Here is a 19962-nt window from a genome sequence, read left to right as displayed (position 1 = left end):
TTTTCAAAGTTTTCTCAGCTCTTCTCCTGTACATTCTTCCAGATAAACTTTTCAACCATTCGGTAGAGTTCCAGCAAATGATTCCGTTGGGATCTTTTCCTGCAATTTCATTAAACCTGGAAGTGAATCCGAGAGGAATCGATACATTCACGATTCTTCTTCCTCAGTCATGAACGTGGTGTGTTTGTACTTCCTCGGCCCGTGTGTGAACGTCTGTATTTCTCCCATACAGACGTCATGCCCCCGATTCACCCGCAGTCACTGCTAGCCCCCACAAGTTCATGCTGAGACCTGACCAGAGCCAGATTCTGGGGCTCCCCGGGAGCATGCCCCCTGCACCCCAGGCTCTGGCCACTGGCCTCCCACAGACACCGCCTCGTGCCCTGGACCATTCGTGCCTGCGTGGCATTTTGATTTGGCGAGTGCACTTCTCAAAATGTCTGCAAGTTGTACCTTCTGTTTTCGGGTTGTTGCCCTGCCTTGTGCTGGAAACTCCCACTGGTGGGCTCCAGGTCACATGGATTTCTTCTGCTCATGTATTGTCACAGTGTCGGTGGCCAGCTCCTGAGAGGTGCGGGCTTTCGTTGGCCATAAGTGGACCAAGAACACTGGAATCCACGTTCAGACCGCTGACATTCTCCCCTCCTCCCGTAGCAGAGGCCCCATTCGCAGTGTCCCACTGACAAAGGAAACGCCGTGGGTTTCCTCTTCCGGGGCGGGGGTAGGGGGGAGGGAATGGCACATCCTGCTAGTGTTCTACCTCACAGACAGCGGAGCCTCCTTATCTATAAATAACATCTGTGAAGTCTACAGTCGGAGAGAAAACCAAATTGTTTTTTGCCTGTCTGTCAAATGCAAGTTTTTTTTCAGAGTAGCCTTCACACCCAGGGCAGAGCCCAACGTGGGACTTGAACTCACGACCCTGAGTTCAAGACTTGAGCTGAGGTCAAGAGTCAGACGCTTAACCGACTGAGCCACCCGGGCCCCCCAACAAAGGAAATATAATCAAGATTACAACGAGAGGAGAAAGGAAATAACTGAACATTTAAATAGTTTGGATTTTCTCTTGAACTTAAGAGAACTACTTAATGGCCAACTTACACCATGAAAATAGATGGGTTTAAATTCGCCGTGGCTTTTAAAAAGGGCGTAACTGCAGTCTGTGGGGTTGTGTGGACCACATCCTCCTAGTAGATTCCTGGGGCAGCTATAACAAGGCACCACAGACCAGGTGGCTGAAACCACAGACATTTACCGTCTCAGGGCTGGAGTTCAAGGTCCAAGATCCAGGTGTGGGCAGGGCTGGCTCTTCCTGAGGCCTTTGTCTTGGAGGTGTGGATGCTGTCCTCACCGTGTCCTCATACAGTCGTTCCTCTGCATGTGTCTGTGTCTTCATCCCCTCTTCTCACAGGAACACTGGTCAGATTGGGTCAGGACAACCTTAAGGACCTCATTCTACCCTAATCACCTCTGTGAAGGTTCCGTCTCTATAGTCACGTTTTGGGGTGCTGGGGGCCAGGACTTCAACACAGAAATTTGGGGCAGATGATTCAGCCCATGACAGTGCCTTTATTACATCTGAGATATTTGCCACCGACTCGCTCTGTGGCTTTGGAAATTACTGGACAGGTGTGGCTTTAGTTTTGAAAATCTCACCCTGCCCAGAGGACAAACTGTTCTCTGAGCTCTAACCTTCAAAACCTCTCTGCTGTTTGTTCTAGATTATGCTATATCCATTCTTCTACGTAGAGCATTGAAAACCACTCTGAACCAGGAAGACATTCCCTCATCGTATCATGCTGGTCCCCTCTGATCTCCTTCTTCAAGGCCATGGACAGATTTTTGGGGGGCGATTTTGTTGCCCAGTGAATCCAAAGATGCCTGGGACCATTTTGAAAAGGCTGGCATTGTATTGATGATGGGTGACTGATGTTTCAATCGCCAAGCAATGAACACACCTAGATGTGCATAGGTAGAACATACCTTTGCAACCTCATACCGAGAAGGGTGTCTCCTCTAGCAGGTAGGGGCTGCTCCCGGTGCACGTGCACATCTGTCCTCGGGCACTGTAAGGCCAGTGGTTGCACATGCCAAGTGGGAGTCCTGAAAGCTCCCAGAGGGGATGGGGGTGCTTCCAAAACATGGCCAGTCAGACACCCCATCGCCGAGCCTACTACGACTTATTTTTCTTTTTGTTTCGATTGTTCTTAGTATTTATTAATTCATAAGGGAAACGTGTCTTTAGGAAGAATAGTCCCAGAAGTGTCAGGGGTAAAGTCCAGAATGGTTACGTTGGCCACAGGTGGCTGGAGGATTAATTGTGAAGCAAAAAATGTAGGAGCCTAAAACTCATCTTCTACAGAGTCTTCGCCATGTAGTTCTAGAAATATCTCGGTTTGCCAACTTCCTGGTGGCAGTGAAGCTCTCACATCCTGAGCAGGGAGTGAAGGACCTGCCTCACCCTTCCTGGAACTGCAACGGTCAGTTAGGGTATAACCAGTATCTCCTGATTTCTTAAACAGTTCATTGGACTGGATGGTGGATGGAGTTGGTTCTCAAGGGAAACAATTGCTTCCTTAATTGTGTGACATCATCCAGCCTCCCCACCTCCCTGGGCCAGAGTGTCCTCGACTCTCCAGGACAGGAGGCCCTATTGGATTATCTCTGCAGTCCCTTGTGGCACCAATGGCCCATGACTTTGTGGTAGCCCACAGGACCCATGGCCGTGTCTGCCCTCGCACGGTGGTTTTTCTCGCAGACAACTGGTCTACCGCATCTTGGTTGGCAGTGACCATTCTGTGGAAGCTGTGACCCCTTTGCATCAGGTGTGGGAAGGGATCTCACAGCATGCATGCTGGCTGCAACCTAGCCCTGGATTTGTCTGGCTTCTCCCCCTTTATTGTCTCTTTGACCCCATGTCCTTATATTCTTTTCTTCAAATTTAAAATGGATGAATTTATATTTTGAATAAGTAATGCATATATATATATATATATATATATATGGTTCAAATACTTACAAATCATGGATGGTAGAGAGTGAAGTCCCTTCCCCAAGTCCTTTTCTCTTCCCCAGCCCCTTTCCCAACTCCCAGGGGACCACTGTGGGAAGTTTCTAGAGATTCTCTTTTCCGGGCAGTGTTTAGGCACAGGCATGCATATAAATCCATATTAAGCACATATATGTAAAGACAATGGTTTTTTACTTTACCCTTCCCCACAAATGGCTGTGTAATATACACTGCGTTCTGCAACCTATCTTGGATTTTTTCATATCAGCACATAAAATACTTTCTTGTGACCCTTTTTAAAGACTGCAAGTATTGTGTTATACGGATATATCCTAATTTATTTCACTAATACATTGTTTCATGATTTAACGGTCTCTTTTAGGGGAAGTTTAGGTCGTGGTGGGAAGTATACACACACCTTTTCCTGGCTATCCAACCAAACACTAAGCTGGGTGCTGCTATGCAGAGATTTCTCAGATGCTATTAAAGTCTCCGGTCGGCAGACTTTAAGTTAATGAAAAGGGAGATTATCCTGGGTGGGGGGGAGGGGAGCCTGACTTCTTTCATTGGAAGGTCTTTAAAAAAGGCTCAGGGCTTCCTTGAGCTCAGTGATTCCAAATAGCAGCTGTGCCTGCAACCATTCCCGATGGAATCGGGGCTTCCTCCCCGATTGTCAGAGGCAGACAAGCGCTTCCATAAGTCATGGCTTCCAATGTTTGTGGTCCCCTCCCTCCCTTCTTGCCTGCCTGTCCTTGCTTAGCTAGCCCCAACAGTCACACGTGGCAATTCCTTAAATGTGTGTGTATGTGTGTGGTGTGTAACATGGCCATACGTTATAACATAAATAATATGATGTAAATAGAAATTATTACATTATTAATAAATAATTTTTTGTATGTTAAATACAAAATGTTCTGTATTTTATAAGTGCATTTCTGTTATATGTGTGGATATGTATATAAATTACTGCTTCTCTGGCTAAAACTTAACTGCTCCTCAACTTGGTATTAAGCGTGGGGTGATGCTGTGACAAATACCTAAAATACGGGAGCAGCTCTGGGACTGAGCTGTGGATGGAGGTGGGGAGAATTTTGAGACACACGCTAAAAAAGTTACTTTGGACAGACTCTTCGTGGTCTTATGGATGCTGGTGAGAGTCACACGTTCCAGGAAACTGGAGGAAGGGGGATCCCTACCATGTAGTGGCAGCACGTTGAGTGAAGTTGGTTGCGTCGCTAAGAATATTTCTAAGCACCGGTTTCCTTTTGTTGCTCACAGTAACACATGTGAGGAAAGAGATTAATGGAGGGAAGTAAATGGGACAAAAGGAACAGGTACCTAATGACTCCGAGCAACCCCAGCCTCTCCAGACGAGGCTAAAAGTGCTAAAATGAAGAGATTCTCCAGCTGAACTCGAAGAAGCCACCAGGAGCCCCACGGCTTCTGGGAGATGCGTTCTGCCAACACCACGTGAGCTTGGGGGAGGACCCTGGGCTTCAGGTAAATCCCCAGCTCCGGCCGAAACCTGAATGTGGCCTCGAGAGACCCCGAGCTAAGCCGTGCCCGGATGCCTGCTGCAGGAAAAGTATGAGGTAATAAATGTGTGTTGCTTTAGCTGGGGAGTTCACGGTCATCTGCTACAGAGCAGTAGAAAACTAGTAATGGACCTTCGGACTTGACAATTGACATGCTGAGCCGAAGGCTAGGTAAAGCCAAGCTCAGGCTCTCTGATATAATCTGTCAGGTCCATAACACGGAAGTTTTTACAGTCGTTTCGGGATTACGATCTCAAAAGCCACATAGAGCAATTCATGCTTTCTGAGCATTATTTGCAGAAAAGCATGGATCGGCCAAGATATTTACCGTATACCTGCAGGGATAATGTCACCAGCATGGAGAAGGCAATTTTCGTTCCAGTGATGGAATGGTCTACAAGCACGCGGCAACCACTGTTTTCCGAGGGACGTTCTTGGATACTAATCAGAGAGAAGACGTTTGGGCTGCTGCTAGAGGCAGTACTCACCTGTGCTTGACCCAAGTGTCAGACTCATTGGCTTGCTCCGTGTAGTTCTCGGGCAGGAAGCCCCGGCAGCCGGTCCGCTGGGAGGTCCCAATCACCCAGCCCTCGCTGGTTTCCTCCTGCTGGGTGGGGTCCACGAAGATGTAGTCGCCCGGACTTAGTGTCAGCTCGTCTTCGTTCTGGGGTTTGTACTGAAATAGGGCCCTGAGGGTCTGGAAAAGACGCGAGCATTTTCATGTCTCAAATTTGGGCTGGGAGATGGCAGCATGAGAGAGATGACATCTGCCCTTTGCCCCCAGGCTCCCTGGTTGTGCTCTACGACTCCAGGGCCTGTCCAGGCTTGTGTCGGGTGACAGATAGTAGCCGATGACAGACTATGGCACAGAATTCTTTGGATAGGTTTGGAAATGAATTCTGGTATTTACCTATCATCTATCTATCATCTGTCTATGTATCTATCTATGTATCTATGTATCTATCCATCCATCCATCCATCCATTTATCTTACCTATCTAATCTTTCTACGTATGTATCCATATCTACCTATATCTCTAATCTACTTATTTATTCGTATCTATTGTCTATCTATCTATCTATCTATCTATCTATCTATCTATCATTTATCTTATCTACCTGTCTAACCTACCATCTATCTATCCACATCTATCAATTATCTATTCATCTATCTATCTACCTGTATCTATCATCTCTTATTACTACTTATTTCTAATATGAAAGATCTTAGAGCAGAATTAGACATTCACATCCACCTCCCTTGGTGTAAGGTTATTTATAGCCTTTCATACAACACGGAACACGGTGGATTCATCCATGCTACTTCCACGGGTCTGAAAGGAGCACTGCATGCTTTCCATTTAAACCATCCATCTCGGGGGAGGAAGTCTTGCATGAGGTTTCACTGAAATCGTCATTTAAGCAAATTAATAAGCAACACCATGTACTCATAAATTTTTCCAATAGTCCACTTTTTATTGCCAGAAATGGTACTGGTGTTTTTTTTTCAAACTTTTTTGTGTCTGCCAGTCATACATAAAAGAATACTAGTTCTAAATTTGCACAAAAATAGAAATGATTAAAAAAAATAGTAGAAGGACTTCCTTTCCCTGAAATACCTCCAGAGGAGGAGGGCTCCTGGGGGTAAGTGCTCTATCTACTGGTGGGCCGCCATTGGCTCCCCTGGGGAGTGTCCAGTTCAACCGCCTGGCCAGGGCCACTCCGGCCGAGGCTCCCGGCCTGGGTTCGCTCACCTGGTAGTGCACGAAGCGCATGTCTCGGGAGTACAGCACGGCGGTCCACTGGCAGCTGTGGCCTGGGTGGATGGCTCTGGCCAGCTGCTCCAGCGTCCTCTGGTGGTGGGGGTAGAACTTGTGGGCCAGGGTCAGGTGCAGCTGCTTGGCGCAGGGCTTCACGGTGCAGTCTGCGAAACCAGGTCAACACGAGGATGGTGGGCGCTTTTACCCCCACCGTGGGCGCTGCGTGTGTGGGGTGGCTATGCATCCACGACGGCTACGTGCCCAGGGCTGGTATGCGAAGCCTGTCTGCCTGGTGCCTCCTGCCTCTGCCCCCTCCTTCCCCCCAGATTGTGCCATTTCACAGAGTTCAGCTTAAAAAATTTTGTAACGTCTATTCATTTTTGAGAGAGAGAGAGAGAGAGAGAGCAAGCGAGCATGAGCGGGGGAGGGGCAGAGAGAGAGGCAGACACAGAATCCGAAGCAGGCTCCAGGCTCCGAGCTGTGAGCACAGAGACCGACGCGGGGCTTGAACCCATGAACCGTGAGATCATGACCTGAGCTAAAGTCAGATGTTCAACCGACTGAGCCCCCCAGGCACCCCCCAGAGTTCAGCTTATAGAGGACATAGCTGGGTACTGCAAATCCTATAAGGAGGAGGAAGGAGGAGGGGTGGAGATACGGGTCCGGGTGTTTGGAGCCTATCAGTTTGCAAGCCAGTGGCCGAAACTCTGATTAAAGTGGATGTAGTCACAGCTTCTCCGTTCATTTTCCGGGGCGCACACACTACCCAGCTGCCTGGACTCGTAGCCTTGAACTCTGGACCAATGGTTTTGGTTCTGCTGCAGAGTCTCGGGAAGAAAATGTTACAGGGAACCCAACTGTGTCAAACATGACGGCATCTCTCACATTTCGCTCACTTTGGCGAAGCAGGGAGCCCTCGGAGTGGTCGGTCCCTGGTGTCTTTGGGAGGCCTCTGCCCTGGTGGATCCTGCCCTCCTGGTCCTCATTCCAGGGCCCTGAGGTCAGCCAGGATCCGACGGCCTCTGGGCCACAAAGTAGTTTGTGTTTGGGGGAGGCGGTGACCGACGGGAATGCGGACTTTGGCGTCACGTAGGCCTGGCTTTAGAGCCACCCTCCTCTCCTGGTGGGGCGACCTTGGGAAGAGCTTGCGTTTGCACAGCAGCGGCTTGAGGACGGTGAGGGCCACCTGCTGGGGCGGCGCTGAAACCCGTCTCTTGATTCACATCTCCGGGAGTCTTTTCATAACTACTGGTTACTGGCCACCTCTCCCCCGGGCAACACATACCAACAGACAGGCCCCATTCTCCCCTGGAACGTGGCCCGGATATTGCACTTGCTTCCTGGGCCCAGACCTGGTGGCCCAGTGATGTCTCCCATCCGCTACATGAGACTTCAGCGGCAAACAAGAAACCGCCGAGGCGAGAAGCATAAATTGAGAGCACGTGTGGGTGGCGGGGAAATTCTTTTCTTGGGTGTTTCGGCCGTGGGCGGAGGACCACCTGGCCACGTGAGTCAGTGTGGCCCGGGAAAGATCCACGCCGGTTGTCATCCGTGAACCACATGTGGCTTCTGCGTGGGCCCTTGTCTTGTCCGCTCTCCCCAGCCCCTGCCTCTGGGGGCGTGTCTCTGGGGACAGACACAGGTGCCCTGATGGGGACACACTGAAGCTGGCCGGCCCCTCCCAGCCCTTTGGGGTCAGGCCAGGGCACAGGCGTGGAGGGCAGGGCGAGAGCCATGGGGTCGGAGCCTCCCTGGCAGAGCCCAGGGCCGGTCAGCCTGAACCCGGGTGGGGCCGAGCAAGACCGAGCTGGACTAAGGTTCTTGCTCCGACCCCCGCTTAGGGGACCCTGTTGCTTTCCGGGGGCTGTGGTCACAAATGGCCACAAACTGGGGAGCTTAAAACCACACAAAGGTGCTCTCTCGCAGTCTGGAGGCCAGAAGTCTGCAGGCGTCCGCAGGGCTGCGCCCCCTCTGAAGGCTCTGGGGAGGCCCCTCCTTGCTGCGCCCAGCTCCTGGGGCTCCGGGTGGTCCCTGGCGTGTGGCCGCATCCTTGCGTCCCTGTGTCCTCCCCATGGCCTCCACCCCTGTGTCTCTGTGTTCTCTCCTCTCTCATAGGACCACCAGTCGCTGAATTTAGACCCCACCCTCCAGTCTGGCTTCATTTTAACTAATTGTGTCTGCAGAGCCCCTGTTTCCAAATAAAGCCTGTTTCTAAGGTTCAGGGTGGACAGGAATTTCAGGGGACACGATTCCCCCGCGCCAATGACCTTGAACAGGAATGTTCCCCTTAGCCGGCTTTGGTCTCTTCATTTTTAGAATGGGGCCAGTGAGACCCAACTGGGGGATGCAGTGCGTAAGGGAGGTGCCCTGTGTGCCTTGAGGCGAGGGGCTGACGGGGCAGGGCAGGACGAGACCACCTTGTCCTTTTGGCCGCAAGGAGACTAAAGAGCCGTCACCTGACTCTTGTTTCTATAAAGGACGCCAATCCACAAAGCCACGGGGTAAGCTGCTAATCGTCCAGCAAATAGGACCCCGGAGTCCAGAGGCCAGCCTCCAAGTGGAAATCCGGGATTCAGTGACCTCCTGGCGTGGCCAGATCAGAAGGGGTCTCGACACCTGCGAAGGGGTAGGGCGGCGTCTCTCCTCCAGGGTGCCGGGAGTCACCACAACACTGTACTTCTTCTGTGTGCCAGGACCGAGGGGGAAACTCCACAGAAACAGGCTGCGTTGTTTGAAGGGCCAGAGTCCTCACCGATTTGCAGAGAAAGAGCGACTTCTGGGGCTGATGTGACTTGATGAAGGCCCAGCGCTAACCAGAGACGAGGGAGAGATTCTCGTCTTCTGAGGTCAAGTCCAGAGTCCCTCCCGTGAACCCCAGCCGGATCCTGTCTCCAGACCAGCGCAGGGGTTGGGGAAAAAGGGAGGTTCAAAGATTCTCAAAGTGAATCTCGACGATCCTTCCCCGAGAGGCCACGGAGAAAAGACTATGGTCTTCCCTAAAACAACAACAAAAACCAACTAGGACTTGTGTTTTACACACAGCACTGACCCCGGGAGGGCATCTGCCCAAGGCGGGCATGGGGCTGGGGAGCCTCGGACGTCCCCGTGTGGGAACCAGCCTGTAATCCACCGTCATCACGTGACCACTCGAGGTCTCCTCCTGGGACAGGTTTCCAGGCAGCTGGAGCGCACCCAGTGTTCTGAAAACCCGTATCGATGCAGACAAAGGTATTCCCACTTGGAGAAAAGGTGGCCTCTGCTTTCAGAGTCTGCTTTCCTTCTGAAGGACATCCTGGCTCATTAGATTTAGCTCCGGCTGAGCTGTTCAGCCCCAGAGCAAGGCCACGTTGGAGGAGCTGGCTGAAAAGGGAGAGGTGGCCATGGAAAAGTCCTGGGCCGGGGCGTCTGCGTCCCCTGAGCCCAGCCCAGCCGGCGGCAGCAAGGAGCAGCCCGCAGCCCACAGTCCGCTCCCCCCGCGGCTGGCCCACGGCGCCTGAGGAGCAGAGCACGGCCCCGGACACAGAGCAGTCAGTCCCCGTCAACCGCGCCCTTCGTGTGCAACTGGCCAGGGCTGCCTACCTGCCAAGACGGCCACTTCCATGGCGAACGTCGTGGCGAATTCCCGGATGACGTCCGCAGGGCTGTCGCTCACGAAGAAGCCCAGGTAGCTGATGGAAGAATGGAGGGCCAGAGGGACGACCAAGGGGAAGGAACCCCGGATCCTGTCCCCAGCTCTCTTTAGAGCCTCGTACAGACACTCCACTTTGTGGTCCTCGCACTAGGGGAGAAGAGACAAGGATGTGCTTTTCAGAAGGGCAGCTAGTAGCTTAGTCGATTCGGATCAGGCAGCCCCGCGAGCCTATTTGTGGCCACAGTGCTGGAACGTGATTCTCTCGCCCCTGCGTCTGGGACTATGGATTTGTTCTGCACCCCGCCTCGGTTTCTTAGAGATTCCAGGTAAGATTCCTTTCGGAATGGAATGTCCTCTAAGGGTCCAGGTTGGAAACGCCTGTCACCCTGACTTACCTCTCGTCCCTCTGTGTCATGTTGACTCAACCCACAGCTGTGCTCAGCTGTTCAGACTTCTGGAGGCTTCTCCTAGACTCGGAGGCAGCCACGGTGCATGCATGGCTCCGGGCCCCCTGCTCAGCCCGAGTGCCAGGCTGCGGGCACCGGCCGGACCCTCACCGCCCTTCCCCACTGCTGGTTCCTGGGCTCAGCGCTGCCCAAGCACCTCCTGGGCTTGAAGACCTTCCTCCATGTGGAAGACTCGCGTGGCCACGTGGGACCGCGGTGAGACCACAGTGAGACCACGGTGAGACGCAGACCCTCCCCCACCCCCCAAGCAGGAAGTCAGCCCAGCCCCGTGCTTCCCGGCACTGGCTCCCCCCGAATTTCCCACCGCACCTTTCATTCTTGTACGAATCAGCTGCATTTTAGTTTTAAGATGCATTTTCACGTCCCCCCTGACCAGCGGCTGGCTAAACCCGTCCCTGTGTGTTGCGTCTTTGTGGCCCTCGCGGGTCCTGGGAAAGCGCCTGACGCACGGATGGTATGACCCTGAATAAATGACCGTCTGTCCACAGCGTGTCTCTCGGTCCCAGGTCAGTAGTCTGGGGGCACCGGGTCGTGTATGAACAGAGCCGCAATGGACACCCACCCGTGGAGGCTGGACGTTTTCCTTCCACAGCGTCAAAGGCAGAGGCTGCATTTGCCTGTCGCTTTTGCCGGAACAGCTGCTCAGCCAGCCAGACAGGGTGGGACGGGGCTGGGGTTGGTGGGGCGGCTAATGCAGGAGAAGGGAGGGGTGTGTGTGCGTGTGTGTGTGTGTGTGTGTGTGTGTGTGTGTCTGGACGCGGACGTGGGAAGAGGACCTAAAGGCCCAGGTGGCCCCCTCGCTGGGGTGATGAAGCATGGCCCATTCGAGGGTGATTTTCATCATAGGCTCTGGCTACTTCCTTTCCCTGACGAGCTCCTAAGGACAAGCTGGAAAACAGCTCGACCGTCACAAACGCCGTTGCCGGCAAAGTCGGGTGACCCACGCGCCCCAGTGTGCCCGGGGCTTTCCTGGTTTTAGCACTGAAGGTTCTGTGCCTTGGGAGCCCCTCCCCTCAGCCCCTGGTAAATCGGGGTGGCCGTCAAAGGCTCCCGGGGAATCTGCTGGAAACATTCCCGGAGGAGGCTCGCAGCCCCCTTCCCGTGCACGCCGTGGAGCCTGGCACGGAGCGCTCCTCGGGCCCTGGCGGGGCCCCTGAAATGAGTGGGCCCCTTAGAGCTTGCCGATGGCAGAGGCGGCCGGCCAGGGCGTGTCCTCTCCAGGTTTGTCTGGTGTGGAGCCACACAGGAAGTGGCTGTCGGCCCCTCCCTCTCTCTCATGCCCGCCTGCTTCTCTGCTGAGTGGCCCAGGTCCTTCTCCCCTTTCCAGGACCCCTGTGAAGCTGCGTGTTGGGCCATATTCTAAATCAGGGCCGGTCGCCACAGAAGCAGGGAACGGTTCCGCACTTGCAAGGGCCAGCAGCGACCGTTCTTTAGTTCATCCGTCACACATTTCCGCAACACCCGCTCTGAGGCACCGTGCTGGTCTCGGGCCACAAAGGTGAGTGAGGCGTCCACCTTGTGGCGATTCAACCTCGTGGGGGCTGCAGGGCTGCACCGGACACATGGTCACGCCACATGGACAGTGCCACGAGAGATTCACGCCAAGAGATGACGGGAGCACAAAGGGCAGCAGCCCCTTCTGCCCGGGGAGCTGGGCAAGACTTAACAGAGGGAGGGGATAAGTGAGTGGGGTTTTGCGGAATGCGTAGGAGTTGACCGGATGAGGCTGAGGAGGGAAGTAAAGGGTGTCCCACACGAAGAGGACGGCTGATACTACAGTCGTGGGAAGTAGATCACGTGGCTGCCCTCAGTTGTATCCAGCATCGCTTAGTTATCTCAGGGAAATGGCTTCAGCGGCCCGGTAATGAGCATTAAAGTCATGTTGGGGCCGACTCACCGTGAAGAAGTCACAGAGCGTTATGTGCGGGAAGATCTCATGAGCTCGGTTCTTCGTGCACTGACGCCTGCTCTCTCTCCAGAACTCTTGAAGTTGTTCCAACAGGGACCCCGTGGGGCAGAGGAACAGGGCATACTCCTGGGGGATGGGATCGTCCAGAGAAGGGTCGTTGCGATGACAACGTAGCCTGTAACAGAGAACAGCGCTGTCACCTGAAGCCAGGACGAAAGGACCCTTCCCCACGGAGGGCAGCAACTCGGAGGAACAGGCCGTGCCGAGCGCGTCCAGCACCCACGCTGCACCCCCAGCCCCTCTCGGGCGGGACTCAGCGGGCCCAGGCCGCGGAGCAGCTCAGGGGCTGCCCGAGTCTCGGACCCGCGTTAGTCTGACTCCCAGGCCAGAGACCGAGAAAATGAGAGAAGGTGACGGGAGACCTCAGCACCTGTTCAAGCGATCTTTGGGATCCAGCCACCCCCTTAGTGTTGAGAACAATTTGCAGAAAAACTTCACATTTTAATTGTAGCAGACTTCAAATTGAGTGTAAAAGTTAAAACTATAGAAAAAAATAGACGAAATTTAGGTGGCTATTACATATTTTCTTTGCATTCAGAAGCTTACTTTAAGGACAAGGAGACATGACCTACAACCCCAAATTCAAGTTCATTCTCACTAACAACAAAAACAAGAATGGGGACAACCCCAAGGTGCTATTTTGCTCATCTGTCAAACTAACAGAATGCCTTTGAAAGGATAAAAGTTACGCCCAGTGGTGTCAAAGGGGCAGCGAATTTGCACAAATTTGAGTGTACATGAGCAAATTGCCAGGACGCACCAAGAGCCTTAAAATACCCATTTCATCCGACGATTCTACAATTCCATTAACATTTCTACTTCCAGAAATTTCTCCAAAGCAGGAAGCAGACGGTATACCTAAAACTGCACGCATATTTTATTGTACGGTCACGGGTCCCGGTTAGGAAACATGAGATAAAGGACGAGGAGTGTATTTACCAGGTATTCATCAGGATCCACAGTTTTGACGACTTTCTAATGACTCAGAGACGTGCCCGGGATGTGAAAGTAAGTTTAGCGGGCAGTGTGCCGCCCCTCCAGGAGACACTAGTTTCGCACAGATATAGTCTCCTTAAGAGTAAAAACAAATACCAACAGGGGGCGCTCTGACCCTTTATCCTGAGCCCCTTCCCCCGGCACACACGTGTCCTCTATTGTCACTTTGCTTTTTCCTCCTAGAAACCCAAGTAACAAATCCATAGATAACACTCGTGTGTGTTTTGCGTAAATCACAAGCTGCTGCTTAAAATATTCTGCAGTTTACATTTTCTCCGTCGACCCCGTTTTTGTGCTTTATCCACACTGGCACGGAGGCATCTGGTTAAGTGGGTCCGAGTGACCCTTCGAAGGGCTGTGGGTGCCCGTCACACTCGCGGGTGATATTTCACTCATCCGTTCCGCTGCTGGACACTTAAACTGGTTTCTCTTTGAAAAATGTCATGGCGCTGTAATCAAGATCTTGGCCCGTGTGTTTTTAGGCCCTTTGTGTGTTTCCACGGCACGTACTTGGACGTGGAACTGCGATTGCCACCGGGACCGTGAGAGACCGCTTGAAGCTGCTCTCTGTTTTTAACGGCGTCTGAATTTGCGCTCCCCCGATTCGGTAAGGTCGGCCCACTCCTGGTTGAGCCTAGGGGACCCCACTGCCTCCCCGGGCCTCGGTGGGACTCGTGGTCTGGCTGACCTGTTGTAACCACGGGGAAGGAACCGTGGCCCTTGAAACCGTGGGTTTCATCTGAAATTCAAATTTGGCGACTGACTTTAGAGGCAGCCTCACCCAGAGGCTTCTGGGTGTTTCCCTTTGCCTGGGAGACGGGTTGCATGTTTTGTCCTTGGCCTAGAGGTTCTGGGGGAAGAAGGAGGTCCCCGCTGAGGACACACTGGCCCCTCAGAGGCCCACTGTCCGTATTTGCCATCCTGCTCCGGGGCGGGCACCGCAGCTGGGCGAGACCCGGTTTTTAGTGTTTGATTTTCGCTGTGGTTTTCCAGAGCAGCGCGTGAGGGGACTTCCCGCCTCAGGACAGAATGATGGCATCATGGCACATTCAGGCGGGACTGGGGGTTAAGAGGACCTGTGATCCCAGAGCAGAAAGCGGAGGCCCGCGACAGTGGGCGGCCTGCACAGTCGCGTAGCCGGTTTGTGGCAGAACCTCCTGGCACCTTGAGCTCCACACCCCGCCCCCCACCACCCGGCCCCCTTGAGGTGCAACGTGCCCGATGCCTTAGGCGCCATTCGGGGCCACCAGTAAATTCTCTCCCCATCAGAGGGAGCCTGAGAGAGTGGTGGCCTGTATTTTGTGTCGGAAGAAATAGCTCTTCCCTATTTACTCAACAAATCGCGTGGGTTTCTTCCTTCTTTGACAGTCACATGTGGATAAACTCAGATTTTTAAGTGAAGAAAGGCTTGTTCAAAGTTCAATCTCTCTACTTTGTTTTTCTTTCTTTTAATGTGTATTTTTGAGAGAGAGACAGAGAGAGTACACACGTGAGCGAGGGAGTGGGCAGAGGGGGGCAGAGAGAGGGGGCCAGAGGATCCAAAGCGGGCTCCACACTGAGAGCAGAACTCGACAAGGGCTTCGGACTCACGAACCGTGAGATCACGACCTGAGCCGCAGTTGGACGCTTCATCTACTGAGCCACGCAGGTGCCCCTGTTTTCCGTTTGAAATGCAGGCTCTTTATTCCTTTCCCCGGGTGCTGGGTGGGCAGGGTGCCCGCCCAGGGTGTATGGGGCCCTCCCACGCCCACCCCGGGGAGCTCTCGAGGCCCGAGCAGCTCAAGCCAAACACCCTGCACACCCGTGGAGGCAGCCGCACTCACCAGTCTGACGCCTCTTCCGCTGTCTTCCTTCCAGTGGCTGCCAGAGCCTTCAGCCTACAGGAGAGCAGACCGGGAGGAGCATTCAGACTTTGCCTTCCCTTCTTTGGGGTGGGGGGGCACGGGAGAGGCAGGGCTAGCACTGCGGCACACGGGGCCCGGGCTGGGGGCCCCACGAGGGCCTGCACTGCTTAGACTTTGAAGCCGGATGCCCTGACCAGGCCTCCGAGCGGCCTCACCGTGATTTCTGAAAACGCGGACCTGCTCACACCCCCCTGCTTGTTTTCCTTCGGGGGCTCCCACCTCCAGGAAACCTTCCCCGAGCCCCCCCCCCACCCCCAGCCTGCCCACATAGGGCCACCCTGCCTCGCCTATGAGCTTGTGTCTGTTTGCCTCCTCTACCGGCCTGCAGGGTCCCTGAGGCCCAGCCCTGTCCCACTCATCATTATAACCCAGGACGTACAGACACTGGGGTAACTGAACGGGGCCAACTTGGACAGGATGGAAGGAGGCTAAGGTAACTCACTCAGGAATCCAGCTGCTCTTTGGTGAATACCGACAAGGATGATATTGGTTTAAATCACAAGGCGTTCTGAGCATGAGTCCAGCTTCGAGAACATCGTAAAGGGTGGGCTTTAGAGGTGCCAAGAATAGGGCCCCACCCCTCCACCGCCTGTGTTCTCTGGCTTCGGTATCCCTGGCTGCACCCGGGGGAAGGTGCCCGGCACGGGGCCTGGCACATGGTTCTGCTGCCCATTTCAAAGGCCCCCGGTTTATTATCAACATAAAGCGACCAAGTTCTGGTTTGGATTAGAAACGAAAAGGGTGAAGTTTGGGGCGCCTGGCTGGCTCCGTTGGTTAAGCGTCCGATTTCGGCTCAGGTCATGATCTTGCAGTCTGTGGGTTCAAGCCCTGCGTCGGGCTCCATGCTGGCAGCTCGGGGCCTGGAGCCTGCTTCATATTCTGTCTCTCTCACTCTCTCTCTCTCTCTCTCTCTCTCTGCCCCTCCCCCGCTCATGCTCTGTCTCTCAAAAATAAGTAAACATTTAAAAAAAAAATTTAAAGAAGAAAAAGAAAAGGGTGAAACTTCAAAGTGATGGCAGCTAGTTTGCTCAGGGCTTTGTTATAACGTTTCAGGAAACCTTGGTCCCCAGTCCAAGGAGTGAATAAGTCTGAAAAATCAGTATCCCATGTGCCAACCATAGCTCATGGCTTCTGGGGACTCTGTCTCTCTCTGACAGGGTGGGTCCTATGATGAACATTTTCTGTACGGGGACCTCCTCCTTGGGTAAGCAGGATCGATCAACACTGTTCCGGTAGTTTCTTAACCACCTCTTTTCACCAGCAGACATTGAAGAGATCTTGCCTACGGGTGACTGGTTCCCCCGCACCACTTAGAAATATTTCCTAGGTGGTGGTGCCCTCCACCGCTCCCTTCGGCCTGGAGTCTGAAATGCCTCCCAGGGTCGTCTCGGTCCCTGAACCACAAAGAGGCTGCCCAAGCCCCTCCAAACCCTGAGAAATGGGGGTGTCCCCGTAACACGCGGCTTCCGACTTTCACGACTTTTAGGGTCCCTCCACCAGCCAGCCAGCACAGTTTGACCAAAGGGCAAAGAGTATGTCATTTATAAAAAGCCGAGAAGGGCTGTATTTTGAGAGCGTATCTCGCTCGGCAAAGCGCACCCCTCGGGCAGGAAGTAAGTGCTCTGAGCTGCCTGCAGTTCTGTGCTGGGGGCAGAAGCGTCAGTGGGCTGGGAACACACGTCCAGCGGCCAGCAGGACAGTACTCACGCGGTGTGTACTGGGAAGCCCATTCCCAGAAGGGGCTCCAGCAGCAAGGACGGGCCGCGGACCTTGAGCTTGTTGGAGACCTTGGCGTACAGCTGAGTCTCCCCGGCTGCCATCTCTTCCTGCCTGTGGACAGAAATGAATAGATAAAGCCAGAGAGAGAGACACACGCAGGCAAGGCTGAGGGTGTGAAGAAAAACCTCAAGCCCGTTTTGATCTCTCTGACAAAAGCTAATATCCTGTTTGCATGAGATGTTGGTTTTCAGAATGCTCTCTGTGGGGTGCTGGGGCGCCATGTCCACCGGCCCTGTTTCCACATGGGGTTCGCGTTCCGGAGGTCCAGCCAAGCCCCCGCGCGGGATCAGCTCCTGACTCAGTTCCCCACTGGGGCCACCAGCCATGGGCCCGGGGCGACCCCGAGCCCCCTTGCCTGCAAACGAGACGTTAAACAACACGCCATCTACTGTCCCTGCGGGCTCTGACATTTTTGGTTCTTTTAATTATTCACTGACTCTGTTTTTGATTTTAGAATCTTCTGAAGTTTAATATGGGTGCAGAGAAGTTGACAAATCTTATGTAGAAGTCAGTGACCTGGCAAGTGAGCACACATACCTAGCTCCCTCCAGGACCAGCAATAAAACGGGGCTCCTCAGCCTGGGGGATTTGGGCTCCACCCCCGGGGACCATTGGCAATGTCTGCAGGCACTTCTGAGGGTCCCAGTTGGAGGCAGGGACGTTTGCTACTGGCATCTATCACGTCGAGGACAGCAACGGAGCGGGCGCACCCCACGGCAAAGAGGGACCCAGCCCAAAATATCAAGAGCATCAAGGTTGACAACATCTGCTCTGGAACACACCCAGAACCTCAGAGGCACCCCTCCCCCCTAGCACCCCTCCCCCCGACTCCTAGTTATTTCCTCCCTCCCTCCCAGAAGGTAACTACTGTGCTCACGTGTACATTAACTTTGGCCACTTTTGAATCTTGCATAAATAGAGCCGTAGAGCGTATACCCTTTTGTGTGTGATCTCTTTTGCCCCAAAACTATGCGTGTGAAACGTACCCACATGATTGCTTGTAACTATACTTCGTTCGCTGCATTGCTGTGTATTTTTCGGTCCGATAAATGAAACATAACCTATTTCTCTACTTCTCTGTTGGTGTATCATTTGGGTGGCTGTCAGGTGTTTTGCTGCAGTGGACATTCTTGTGTATATGCCTTTTAGTGCCTGATTTATGTTATTCATGCTGGATACACATCTAGGATTGGGGTTTTTAGGTCATAGGATACGTGCGTACTTCATTAGCAACTACGAAGAGGTTTTACCAAATGGTGGTTCCAATTTGCTCTCTTAGCAGTGGGTTAAGGGGCCGGTTCACCAACATCTTTCTACTGTCAGTCTTCTTAGTTGTAGCCAATCTGGGGGTGTGGAGTGGTGTCCCGCTGTGGTTCTAATTTGCATTTCCCCAAATGGCAATGACATTGAGCCCCATGAGACAGGCTCTTGGCCATTTGAATAACCTCTTTGGGGAAGGGCCTACTTAAATCTTCTGCCTTTGAAAAATTGGATTCTTGGGTTCTTTTTATCAATTTGTGGGAACTCTGGAGATAATAAGTCTTTTGTTGGATGTGCTTAATGGTAACGACTTCTTCCAGGCTGTGGTTTGCCTTTCTAATCTCTTAATGTCTTTGGGTGAAACAGAATCTCCTAATTTGAATGAAAAGTAATTTAGCGTTTTTTTTAATAGTTAGAACTTTCTGCATCCTATTGAAGACATCATTGTTAACCCAACATTGATGAAGATATTCCCCCTGTGTTTTTTTCTTGAAGTTTACTATTTTCCCTGTTTATATTTAGCTGTTTGATCCATTTGAATTCATTCTGTGTATGGTGTGAGGTAGGGGTAAATGTTCATTTATTTCCCTACACCTGTTTTCATTGAGGGACCATCCATTGTCCAGTGAATCACTGGATGTTTTTTGTAAATCAGGTGACTGAATATATATTAATCTGTTTCTTACTCTATTCCTTTCTCTTGTTTGGTTTGTTCATTTTTGTGTTTACACTATACTGGTTTTAATTACTATGGTGTTAACTCCTCTGATTTTGTTTTCTTCAAGATTGCCTTAATTCCTCTAGGCCCGTTGTTGTTTCATAATAACTTAAAAATTAGATCAGCATAGTGTGCCTTTGGAGACTGCAGAAAGACCCACATATGTGGTCATTTAATTTTCAACAAAAGGACCAAAGTAATTCAATAAAGGAAAGGATAATATTCTGAACAAATGAGGCTGGACAGCTGCCTATTGATATGGGAAAAATATGAATGTCAATGCCTACTTCACATGATGCACACAACTTAGCTCAAAATGTATGATGGACCTAAATGTAGAAGCTAAAACTACAAAAATTCTAAAAGAACACTTAGGAGAGAACTCTTTGCTATGCTGGGGTTTGTGAAGCTTCATAAAAGAGTCATAAAAGAAGAAAATCGGTAAGTTGGGTTTCATCAAAATTCAAGACTTCTGGGGTGCTTGGGTGGCTCAGTTGTTTGAGCGACTGACTCTTGGTTTGGCCCAGGTCATGATCTCATGATTTTGTGGGTTCCAGCCCCGCATCGGGCTCTGCACTGACAGAGTAGAGGCAGCTTGGAATTCTCTCTCCGTCTCTCCCTGCCCCTCCCCTGCTCGTGCTCTCTCTCTCTCTCTCAAAATAAATAAGTGAACTTTAAAAAAATGGAAAACATCTGCTCTTTGAAAGACACTATAAAGAAAATTAAAATGTAAGCTTGGGAGAAAATATCACTGTATATATCTGAAAAGGGCTTGTATCCAGAATTTATAGAACGTAACATAATTGTGCATATGCATATTCTTTTAATTAATACTAAGAAAACAAAAAATCCAACTTAAAATGGGAAAAAGATCTAAATGGGACACTTAACAAAAGAAGGTACATAAATGGCTAATAAGGACGTGAAAAGATAT

At 52.0% G+C, this 19962-nt stretch overlaps 1 protein-coding gene across 5 annotated transcripts in view; it reads right to left on the bottom strand.

Annotated features, from left to right (window-relative positions):
* UBASH3A (ubiquitin associated and SH3 domain containing A) overlaps positions 1-17693 on the bottom strand; it is a 44748-nt gene extending 27055 nt beyond the window's left edge. For 4 of the 5 annotated variants that reach the window (XM_047098892.1, XM_047098893.1, XM_047098891.1 and 1 more), the window contains exons 1-6: positions 16979-17126; positions 15191-15244; positions 12300-12486; positions 9884-10082; positions 6299-6468; positions 5034-5242 (exon numbers count right to left, since the gene is read on the bottom strand). In XM_047098892.1, the coding sequence (XP_046954848.1) occupies positions 5034-5242; positions 6299-6468; positions 9884-10082; positions 12300-12486; positions 15191-15244; positions 16979-17091 (932 nt within the window). In that variant the 5' untranslated portion in view covers positions 17092-17126. Of the gene's footprint in view, positions 1-5033; positions 5243-6298; positions 6469-9883; positions 10083-12299; positions 12487-15190; positions 15245-16978; positions 17127-17587 lie in introns of those variants that run through there. The other variant, XM_047098890.1, reaches the window with a different exon arrangement.
* Between the last annotated feature and the right edge of the window lie 2269 nt (positions 17694-19962).

This window comes from Lynx rufus, unplaced genomic scaffold, assembly GCF_022079265.1.
Source record: "Lynx rufus isolate CCGP_SWC_20201006 ecotype Redwood Valley unplaced genomic scaffold, mLynRuf1.p SCAF_5, whole genome shotgun sequence".
Classification (NCBI taxonomy): Eukaryota; Metazoa; Chordata; class Mammalia; order Carnivora; family Felidae; genus Lynx; species Lynx rufus.
Note: the sequence above shows the minus strand (reverse complement) of the source record. Positions and strands in the feature narration are given on the sequence as shown.